The sequence below is a fragment of the Syngnathus leptorhynchus genome, chromosome 2 (genome assembly GCF_054491065.1).
Source record: "Syngnathus leptorhynchus isolate UIUO chromosome 2, UIUO_Slep, whole genome shotgun sequence".
In the NCBI taxonomy this organism is placed as follows: domain Eukaryota; kingdom Metazoa; phylum Chordata; class Actinopteri; order Syngnathiformes; family Syngnathidae; genus Syngnathus; species Syngnathus leptorhynchus.
Genome location: NC_141196.1, coordinates 16095420 through 16106790, shown reverse-complemented (window position 1 = coordinate 16106790; position 11371 = coordinate 16095420). Strand labels below are relative to the sequence as shown.

General features: G+C 42.6%; 2 protein-coding genes across 5 annotated transcripts; one reads left to right on the top strand and one right to left on the bottom strand.

Annotated features, from left to right (window-relative positions):
* The first annotated feature begins 121 nt into the window (after positions 1-121).
* On the top strand, positions 122-4223 carry LOC147061054 (signal-transducing adaptor protein 1-like). Of its 2 annotated transcripts, none has more exons than XM_085937266.1 (10): positions 122-345; positions 430-501; positions 1112-1228; positions 1333-1389; positions 2200-2390; positions 2472-2603; positions 2865-2934; positions 3335-3437; positions 3642-3734; positions 3803-4223. In XM_085937266.1, the coding sequence occupies exons 1-10, from the start codon at positions 244-246 to the stop codon at positions 3922-3924; spliced, it is 1059 nt and encodes a 352-aa protein (XP_085793392.1). In that variant the 5' UTR covers positions 122-243; the 3' UTR covers positions 3925-4223. The 2 variants fall into 2 exon arrangements, with proteins under 2 accessions (XP_085793392.1, XP_085793384.1); XM_085937258.1 differs by having other exon boundaries at positions 2200-2396.
* Positions 4208-11093, bottom strand: ankrd13d (ankyrin repeat domain 13 family, member D). Of its 3 annotated transcripts, XM_085937245.1 has the most exons (17): positions 10253-11093; positions 10038-10173; positions 9819-9943; positions 9559-9604; positions 9203-9346; positions 8935-9124; positions 8630-8696; positions 8333-8414; positions 8130-8191; positions 7745-7875; positions 7515-7672; positions 7322-7435; positions 6585-6757; positions 6231-6310; positions 5943-5988; positions 5752-5857; positions 4208-5372 (listed from the first exon to the last, which is right to left on the bottom strand). In XM_085937245.1, exons 1-16 carry the CDS (start codon positions 10334-10336, stop codon positions 5756-5758), a joined length of 1740 nt encoding a protein of 579 aa, XP_085793371.1. In that variant the 5' UTR covers positions 10337-11093; the 3' UTR covers positions 4208-5372; positions 5752-5755. The 3 variants fall into 3 exon arrangements, with proteins under 3 accessions (XP_085793371.1, XP_085793362.1, XP_085793353.1); XM_085937236.1 differs by having other exon boundaries at positions 5752-5988; positions 10038-10170; XM_085937227.1 differs by having other exon boundaries at positions 5752-5988; positions 10253-11090.
* Positions 11094-11371: the final 278 nt, after the last annotated feature.

Here is an 11371-nt window from a genome sequence, read left to right as displayed (position 1 = left end):
TGACTACTTCCTCATTGATAAATCACCACAGTGCTTCCTCATTCTCGCTCGCATGACCCCACGATAACTGAGCCAAAAGGAGAGTGACGAAGCTTGAGTCCATCATTGTTATCAGGAGCAGCACAAGGTAAACACAGAGACGAAAGCTATGCGGATGCTCTAAAGAGTTTTTAAACTCCAGTTAGGCCAACTTGGATGAAATAAGGATTGTGGAAGATTCGAGAACCCGTAAGGCTCGAGATCATGTCTGTGCCCACCAGAGAGGTCCACAAGCGGAGGGCCCACATCACAGCTCTGCCTCTCTACTACACAGGGCACCTGTTCAAGAAACACTCCTACGAGACGGTGAGGGCAAATGATGAGATCTGATTTTGGGAATAGGAATGTAGCGTGAAGCTCAGCCATACTAATGTCATCTATCGTCTTCAGGATTTCAAGAAGTACTTTGCAGAGCTGCGTGGAGACACCTTGTTTCTGTACAAAGACGATAAGCAGGATACAGTGAGGCCACCTCTTGCATTTGCTTTATTTGTATCATAGCTGTAAAAATTTCAAATGAATTGTAGTGGCAAATAAATCTTTTTTTTTTTTTAGGAGCTGTGAGAATTGGTGAAAACAAATTCCTTTTAAAACCGATTAGGGAAAAAATGGTGCAGATTTTGGGTCCAATGAAAGGAACAAATCCTGTTATTCATAAATATTAAGTAGACACCTATTTTTTTGCTTTACTGGGCCACGTAAAATTATGTGGCAATCTGTAGCTGTCACAAAGTGATTTGGTTGTCGTCATTCTGTAAAATACACACATGTAAAAACGGCATAATAGTATTATAATGTATTATTTAGTCAATACTTGTTAGAGAAGAGTCACCCGCTGACATATAACTGGTACATTGTATTTGTGCGACAGCAGTGACATAATTAACTGTGCCCTCCAGTAGTTTTTCAACGCTATGTTCATAACTACACAATCCATTGTATATAAAAATGAGACTCTAGTGATTTGGCAATATGTAGAAGATTCCCAGTCATAATCCAATAATTGACTGGCATTATGTCTAATTCTATATAATTAGACATAATGCCAGTCAATTAACATTACGTCTGTCAGTATACAGAGAAGCTGAATCTGCTGCAGCTGAGGTCCATGCAGTTAGCATCCCCATATCAGAGGAAGATACCCACCATCTTCATCATCATGATGCATACAGAGGAGGTCCACTTGAAGGTATTGGTATCCAGTCCAAAATCCAGGCCGTAATGCAATAATTACAATTTATTTGATCGGAGTGATGGTCTTTTTTTTGGGGGGGGGGGGGGGGGGGGGTGCAGATGGACAACCCTGACACAGGAGAAGAGTGGCGGGCTTATATCATGACGATGGTCAAAGTGAGTTAAAACACACACACACTCTAATAACAAGTAAGCATTTGAATAACTCAGCAATCCATACACAATTTATGAAAATAATTGGGCATTTTAAAAAAACACTAGAGAAACAAATTGCTGTATTGTATATTATTAATTGACAATACGTAATCAAACCACTGTTCATAATTTCACATCATGGGCACTTAGGTAGGATACATTACCTACGTAGTGTGGATGGACAGATGGACATACGTCCATAAAACGATAAAAAGACAGAAAAAAAAGAGAGAAAGAAACAAAGAAATACACGGTGGGAATTTTGGAGTTCTTTTTTATTGACATATTCAGGGTCGGCATGCAAGGGACAAACCCAACCAGGAAGGATTCTTACATCAGGTCAACAATTAACTAACTCATTGAAACACAAACTTGCTTTGAGGGATGGACTTTCTTTCCCTGATATATAAAAAGAAAAAGAAAAAACAGCACAGACCAGCATGGTTTCATTGCATTTGTTTTTCAACAAGACCAACAGCAAAAGCAAAACATCACAGCCAAGATTAGAACAGCTTAAACCTTCATTCACTGATAAACCAACCCGCTTTAGGAACCAAGCCTCATCCACTCAGCTGGGTCAGCAACTCAGCATGTTGATGGGAGCTGGTGATCGTTGATGACCCACTGGTTTTGCTGGTATCACAAATACAACATGTTGGTCCTACTGGGTGGCTGTGGCTTAGTCGGTAGCATTGTAGAGTGACTAAACGTTGGTCCATCTGTCTGTCCGTCCATATATCCAGTTAGATGTAATTCTATGTTACTCTGTAGAAAGAGATTCCCAGCCAGCTGCAACTCATGCCCGGCCAAAGGTTGCTGCTTGAAGATGCTCTGGCTCGGGAGAAGATAAGAATTTCCCAACTGGAGAAACCCCCGCTTCCTCCTCGACCTGCTCACCTTCTTGGAGCCTCCGCATCCGTGTCCCCACAAAAGGACACGCGTGACTACATCAGTCCAGAGATGTTACCGTGACTATGATTTGTTTCTTTCTATTGTTTTTATTTTTTTATCCAGCCATTAAATCTATTCTCCGATTCTTTCAGGTGTTTCTTCAATGTAACCCGACAGGAAGCTGAGAATATGTTGAGGCAAAACCCGGAATTTGGAGACATCATCCTTCGCCCATCCGCCATGGCCAACAACTATGCCCTCACCCTCAGACATGTCACAGCCAAGTACTTCACTGAATATTATTAATAATTACTTTATTGTCTGAGACGATATCCGAAATTGGCAAGTGTATTCTAATGTAGCGTGAGACAGAGGAAATGTTTTATCAAAGTATTTGAGGCACTATATTTGTAAGGGACAATAAATATAAACATATATAAGTACCGTATATAAAAATGCTAGTATTGTTCTGAAGTTTAGTTTCTCATCTTTTTAGTGAACAATTTTGAATATGCATTGCAGTCATGATAACTTTTTTTTTTTAGGGGGCCCGTCATGAAGAACTATAGGCTGATCTACACCAAGTCGGGATTTATCATCCAATTAGAAACAGCAGTATGTTTTTCCAGCTCTCATAGCATTATACTTATAAATGCAATCACAGCTTGAGTGAGTTGAGCAAATATGAAAACTCATCAAGCACTTTATTAGGTACACTCGCACAAACAGAGACTTACATCCAAGATTTCTGATCAATTATACCTTGACACAGAGATAATCAAATTCAAATATGAATTTTTGTGACTACAGAGCAACCAACAAAAGCAGTGTGTAATATTTTTTCCCCTTCATAGAAAAGGTCATCAAAATATCAGAAACAGCTCTGAGAATGCCATACAAATCTTTACCACTGTAAACTTCCCTCACAATAACCGGATGACAAGAATGTTGCTATATTCTGACATTGATGTCAATGAGATTTTTGATGTGCCTCACGCAGTTGGTTTCCCTTCAGGTGACAGTCTCCTCCCTGGAGGAGGTATTGGAATATTTTCTAGAGAAGACAGAATACAGGCTTCATCCTTACACACTGGGGGGCATCTATGAAACTCGCATCGGTGAGTACTGCACGGGATTAGGGATTATGAGCGCACAAATTACATACAAGAGAAAAATGTCTATTACTAGTGAATGTGAACAATAAACAAAAACAGGAGCAAAAAAAGTATTTCAGTGGTGCCTATGTGAGAGCATGCAAAAATAAGAATTCTGCAGAATTTTAGTAATGCGTGAGAGGTCACTTAATTTTCACTTACTTACAGCGGTAACACATCCCGAGTGCGTCACTCCCTCAACACAGACAAAGCCTGGGGAAGGGGAATATGTGGTCCTAAATGAGCACAAGTTGAATAAAGGTGCAACTAAAACGTGACAAAATGTGTTGTGTTCAAATGAACTGAAAGTTTGCATTGCTTTCAAATAGTTCAGCTGAATGAAGTGCGACAAGTTGTACGATTGAGGCAGAACTCCACGAAGACCAAGTATACCCTCACTGGCACTCACTTGCCATGTATCATGCAAAGTATATCCGTTTGTGATATTTAGGATATTGTTTCAGTTTTTGTGATTGTATTCTTTTCTTAAGAATATGTTGCATTGTTTAAGGACTACTGAAGGAAATCTCTCTTTCTTACCACAGCTATTGTTTTGTAGGTTTATGAGATTATAAATACAATCATTCACTGCCATGTTAATAAAAGGAGTTTTGTACACTATGACACTTTATCAAGATGACACAGGCTAACTAACATTTGGCAGCCTACAGTTTGTGTATTTGCGCTTGGTCAGAATACATATTAGTAATGGTGACAGATTCCTATGTGCAAATGAGTAAATAAACCATTCCCAAGATGATCATTTTTTTTATTATTTCATTTTTTCCCACATAAACATGAGGAAGTCAACAAATGTTTCAAAGTTTCTCTTTGTATATGCAGTTTTATGATGGTTTTCTTCATCAGTACCATGGATCATTATACCGTAGTTTTAAAGAATTAAGACCATTCATCGTTCTTTATTGACAGCAAGACTCAGCAAAATATAGAATTATAATTTAAAAAAAAACTCCCTTTCTTTTCCTCTGACATTGTTGTCAGTCAGACTATTAGTTTGCACATTGTGGACCCTATTTTGCTAAATGCGCTCAGTGTAAAAATGGGTGTAACTTCATTTTCATGCCAGTGCAAGTCTTGTCTAGCGTATTAGGGGCAGTCCTGCGCTCATCTAGGTGTGACGGCGCATAAAGCAGCTTCTCCGCCGACTCCCCTGCAAATTTGGTGACAGAAAGTAGTCTGCGCTTAGCTTAAAAAGTAGATGCATCTTCATTTTTGTTCAAGGGTAATGGTTTAGTTGGGCGTATTTGTGAATTTGGTAGAGGCGCTATGCCTCTCTTGGCGTTTCTGCCTCAGCCACTCGCGCGTCTTCTAATTTGGTAAAAAAAAAAAAAAAAAGGCAGAGATAAATTCAATTTAAATTCCAGCCTAAAAAAGCAGGTCTACTCGTTACTGCAATGTCAGGCACGGACGGCAGACTCGGATTTGCGCTTCGACCGTGCTAATTTTGATGCAATAGAGGGACATGGCGGGATTTGCAGGGAAAAGTCTACTTCCGTCCCACAACAGCACACAAAGGCACAAAAGGCCCTCGGTACACCAAATTCTACCAGCGCAAGGTCTAGCGAAATACCAAAAGAAAGAAAACTTCACCCATGTGCAGTTAAGACTGCGCTCTGCACGAGACTTGCGCCCGGAACGAAAACAGGGCCCTTTGTGTCACTCACTCTTGTTCACACTTTTTAGGGATAGTCATCAGGTAAAGGAATAAATAATACATCTGTAATAACTTACTATCTCTGGGTTTAAAAATAAAACCAGAATAAATTAGGAGTTTGCGTCCCCCAATGAAGACCTGCCTCTGCATTAGAGTCACACTACTTTTCGGTGAGTGATAGTTGCAGGATCCTCTCGAGCTCTTCTTCTTCCTCTTTACGCTTCCTGTGAAATGAGAACAAATCAAGACATCCACATGGGGGGCAGGTTAAGGTGTTGATCACAATTCTAGATTTAGATTAGAGTCAATCCCAGTTGCTTGAGAGGGACAGGAACAGAACCCTGCTTCAAATAGCGAAAATAATAAAGGTTTTTCGAACTGCAGAGAATGGACATCTTAGTCCCTCAAGCAAGATCTACACCCCAGCATACAATGATTTTTTTGGGATATAAAACTTCAGTTTTATCAAGATATGACATTGTGTGGCGACTGAAGTTTATACAAAAAGATAATTACGTGTTTTGTAGTTAAAAATACCACATAACTTTGTTTTAGCAATGTATTGATGTCTCTATCTAAAAGCTGATAAAGAAAGACCCTCACCTGTCTATCTCCTCTTGCTCACGGCATGACAGCTCCATGGCAATGCGCAACTGCTCATCGAAGCTGCTCGCTCCACCAAAATGTCCCGATAACGGCGGCTCGGTGGCTGTATTGTAAGACAGAGGGTAATTGGGGGCGGGGTTCAATGGGGAGTCTGTTGGAGGCTGGCTGGGGTCCTCGGCATCATCTACCCCTTCTCTGCTAACCAACGAGATGGACAAAGACTCTTGAATGGCCCTGTCCAAAAACATAGGAATAGGAAGGAAAGACAGAAAGGTATCACTGCTGGGCCTCAGTAGAGGATGACTGGGAGTAGTCGCTGCTCCCCGAGTGGGTTGAAAGGAAGCGCTAATCACAGACTTCTATTCACAGATGCCTAATTATCTTACTTAATTACACGTGAGAGTCTTTCTTCTACCAAATCATGATTTTGAAGGATGGACTTCCACCTTGGATAGCCTGACAAAATGTCAGCTCACCTCTCCAGCTGAGTATCTTCCTCGTAAAGGGGCGACTGAGGTCCTGGACGACTGTTGGTCAGAGCCTCCCAGATGGTTACCTGAAAAAATTAAAAAATAAATCATATCATGCTATATTAGTACCTCTACCTACAAACTTAATTGATTCTGCGATTGGGTTTGTAAGTAGAAGCAACGTTTCCCATAGGAATTGATGTAAAATGCATTCCAGACTACACCAAAAGTCACACTTTTTGCCATATTTTCCATGTAAAACATACAGAAAACCAAAACAACAGTTTTATTTTTTCGTTTTTTTTCTTCGTTTACGTGATAGGACAGGAAAGAGGCGAGTGATTGAGGTTGTGTTCTAACCTGGTCGCTCTCTGTGCCAGCGTCCAAAAGGCTCTGCTGGATGGCAAATTGCAGCAGGTTGTCATCCTCGTCTCTCATTGGCTCGCTGCGCCCTGGTCCGAGGGTCGTGTAGTCTGCTGGGGGCTCAAACACCGAGGGGTCCACCTCGCAGTGGAAGGGAGCGGCCGACTGCCCTGTGAGGACCGACAAATTAGAGATACATGTGACTATCATTGCTAATAACTTGCTAAATATATTTTAAATGTAATTTTGCAAAGATGGATGGAAACGAGTGGTAGGAAAAGGAGACAGTGCAGATATTTAAGAAGGTGTCCTGCATTGCAGTGAAAGAGATTCAACGCTTAGCTTTTCAGCCACAGGAGACATTTGAAATTCAAATATGTTTCGATGGGTTTAAGACGACGGGGCAGTGAAGCAACTGGTTAGCACGTCCGCCTCACAGTTCAGAGCGTGCGGGTTCGATTCCACCTCCGGCCCTCCCTGTGCAGAGTTTGAATGTTCTCCCCGTGCCTGCGTGGATTTTCCCCAGAAACTCCGGTTTCCTCCAACGCCCCAAAATCATGCTTGGTAGGCCGATTGAACACTCCAAACTGCCCATAGGTGTGAGTGCCCTGCGATTGGCTGGCAACCGGTTCAGGGTGTCCCCCGCCTACTGCCTGATGACTGCTCGGATAGGCTCCAGGCTTGTGTGTCTGAGTTACGCAGCTGAAAATTGTGTGAATTCATAGTTTAGTTACCTGCTTCTTCTGAGCTCTCCGGTTGGTGAACCGTCACTGAGCTCACGGGTTCGTCACAGCCGCACAAGTTACTGAAGGTCACTCTGGCATTCAGCACGTGAAACAGCGGAATCTCTGAAGAGCAGAGGCAATTCAATCAGAAAAGCAAATGAGCTAAATGATGAGCAGCCCGAAAATGTGACTTGGCTCTCACCTATTTTGACTGGAAAACCTGGAGGCAAGCGTAAGGTGATGAAGTCACGCAGTATAGCAAAGTGAGCGTTGGAGATGGCCATGAGGTCAATGATGGGCGTCACCTGTTCGGCCAACGACAGCGGGTGGGTCTCACTCAACCACAGATTTGCCTTGAACCTGGAGACAACCAAGGCAGAACAAACGTTGAAGTCTATCATGCTTGCTCTTATCTAATGGCTCAGTCAGTACCTCTGCACTTTGCTGGTGAGCTCGATGGGACGTCCAATGTCCCGGCCATTGAGGTTGAACTCTGGATTGAAGTATTCTTCAGCCGTGATGGCTGTGGGATTATGTGGACTGGCGCACTGGGACACATTACTCTACATGAACAAGAGAGACAGACGCTGATATGTGAACTGATTCGACAGACAAGCACTGTCTCCTCACAGAAAGGTGCTACGTTGTCGGCGTGCAAAATCAAATGTATTGGATCACAAGGTAAAATTATATATAATAGAGAGAGCGAAGGGAAAAAAAAGTTTCTTCATTCCCTCTCAGGGACTAATAAAATGTTATTCTCGTCAAAGAGGCGGCATGGAGTGTAGGTGGGACCATTTGATTCAGTGGTGCTTACCCCATTGTGAGCTGTGTGCTGTTCAGCTATTCCCAGGAAGGACTGCAGAGGAGTTTTGGAGCCTGAATGAGAGGGACATATTAAAAAAAACAAAAAACATATTGCATAAAGTCAAAGGGGGCATATAATGTGTGTTACATTTGAAGGTTCTGTGGATGGAGATTGTACTTTTGGTCTGTCATGAAATTGCTCTATGACCTCACCTTTGCTCCGGGATTTATCCTGGTCTGATAAATGCTCTGTTCTTGACCGAGTTACCAGCTCCACATTGGTTGCACTGTAAACCTGAGTACCATCACCATGTGTTATTTCTGAATAAAAATAATATCTTAAGTACACCAGAGAGTCCAACCTAATACAGTATATTGATTGGATACAGTTGAACACAAACAACACAAAATGGGTTCATTAGGTCGTATTTCCAAAAATAAATTACAGTATACGGATTACAAAAAAAAAAAATACTGCTCTGAGTTCTCAATCAAATCATGAACTCTCACCTTGGCTTCATATCCACTGACCATTTCACTCTTCTCAGAACGCCAGCCCCATATGCCAGACTTGTTCCTAAAAAGAAAACGCACGTGGGTCACAACTTTTCCATTTTATGTATGCCTCGGGTTAAAAACAATTCGAGTTATGCTATCTATGCTGCAGAACCTATTGGTAATGTGCATAACGCATTGTTAGATGTGCTAGAAGATCTAATAGAAGATCAAAAATCCTTTTATTTTGGTCAGACAATATTATCGACTACGATTTGACTTGGGGTAGGGTTTTATTTTGGACAGAACATGCACCTTACCGCTCAAAGGCAATGTTGCGCGTGTTAAGGTGCGTGGAGACGATGGGCGAGGTGAGTCTCTGCGCAGTGTTCTCTTGCGATGGCTGCATGGCGGCCAGCAGGGACGGCGCATCGCGTGGAGACAAGACGAGCGGCTCCGTGTACACCACCTGCTTCTCATGGTCCACCTCCATGACTACCGCCCCATTGTCTACAGAAGAGGACGGATGGCAGTGAAGCACAAAGGTCAGACGAGATTTTGGTCGCGGTCAAACTTTTCCATACAAACCTCCACCCTTAAAAATGTAGCTCCGTCGTCCTTTCAGCCAAGTCATGTGTTCAAAACCCAGGAGGGTTGTGTCTACGCGGAGACACGAGCCACTCTTCCACACCCGATACACGTCACTGGGGCAGACCTTGGACACTAAAGGCACTGAGGGGGAGAATTGGTAGAAGTTATATTTGAATAAAGACAGGAAGTGTGATATAAACGATGCCCCTGGAATTTATTCTTTCTATCTCCATTATTTCCTTAGAGGAAACAATCCAACTGAATCAAATGCTTATTATGCTCAAACTTTAAGATTCCACAAATAGTGAAGGCCAGCCTTAGTAGTGAAAAGAATAATGAATAAAAACAGTCACCCCAACTGGTAAACTCCCATTTCATCTCCACATAGAAGTCACGCGCCTGCAACAGATAAAGACAAAAACAGAAAGACTTTGTGTTGACCAAATTTTATTGAGCCACTGCAAAAAATTTCAAGACATACAAAAAATCTCACTTAAAAGTCGATATACAAGTTAAATGCAACTTAATGTTCAGGCATCATGCTTGAATCAATCGTGAGATGATGAGATGAAGCATTTATTGGTTCTCTTTCAACTTTTTTTTTTTCTGTTACCTTTCTAAGTTTACTCAGAAGCTCCGGAATTCCGGCCAGCCGCTCAGTCGCCCGTTTGAAGTCTCTGTATTGAAGCACCAGTTGAACCAGCTCAGGATCTCCAGTGCTCACTGCTTCCTGCAAAACTGAAACCCAAACACACGACTTGTCATCTGTGATGCTTTGTTGAACCCCGCCAGCTTTCGAGAAGCAAACGGGCAGCCACAACAGAGCACCCACTTGTCCAGCCTTGTGCGTTGCAGTGTGTCGGATCTGCTGTGTATCTGAGCAGCACTCGGGTGGACTCTAAGTGGCCCAGGGACACAGCGAGCTCCAGTGGGGTGCGCCCCCTCGGATCTACTCGTTCCAAGTCCTGCTACATACGCACGCAACAAGCAGCTTCAACGCAATGCAGTGCGACACGGATGAGGAAAAAGATGCCAAACAAAACCTACCTCTGCCTTTTGCATCGCCTGGTCGAGCTCCTGATATTGATTGTTCCACACCAGGAAATGCAATGGAAACTCTTCTTGAGCCATCTTTGTCCCTCGATTGATCGTCCAATTAACAATGGGGGGGAAAAAACTTGCGATGGGACTTAACGACTTCTGGGGGCTAGCTAGTTGGTTAGTTAACAGGCTAGCTCTAGCAAAGCAGCAGCAAAATACAGTACATAACCCAACGACAAAAGGGGCGGGGGGGGGAAGAAGCTTCACTGGTTAAACCTGCCGCAAATCAAATATGTCGCGAGGAAGTCAACGAAACTGTCGTGTCTTTTTTTTTTTAATTAGTGGGCTGAGTTGTCAACTCAGCCCACTAATTGGATGTAACGGTGAGGAACTAAGGCTAGTGAGCTAGGCTAACGTGGATAACTGACGCTCAGCATAACTGTTTCTTGCTCCACCTTTCCATCATGAAGGGAAAAGCACTTAAGGCACCTTACATCCATGCGCGTTCGTTATCTTCCCTTAAGTGAGTGGAATCCGGTCGACGTAAAAGCTTGCCACCCACATCTCTTGATGTATTCGCAGTACTTTGTTGAAATATTCGGCCTTTCTTCGAGTTGGACATCTACAACTCCTCCGGTGTCGGTGACAGCCGCTGATGGCGCTCAGCACTTGTCTAATTGAAATCCAAGCGGATCACTTGTCAAGTCTGCGGAATGTGCGTGATGAGATTTTTTTGTTCTTCAACAAAACAGGACGCCTGATGCTAGTTTATTTATCCGTAGAGGCGGTCGCGGCTCTTCCTGGTTGAGGAGGGTGGAGCCGCCCATCAGCTGACAGGCTGCCGGTCACTCCGTTATCTTCAACTGTGGTTCCCAACCTTTTTGATTCTACAAAACCAGAATGTAACACTACTTCAATATTTCTTTTCCTCCATAATTTTAACATTTCATTCTTGGACATTCACTCTCCCTCTCTCTCAACAAATGAAACAAAACAATTGAATCAAAGAAGAGCTCTCCTTAGTTGTCCATAAAACTGGAGTTTTTTTTTTTGACGAAGTCCCATTTAAAAAGAATTTTGAAGCCTAAATGTCATGAACCAAACACTTAAGAATAATATTCAGAT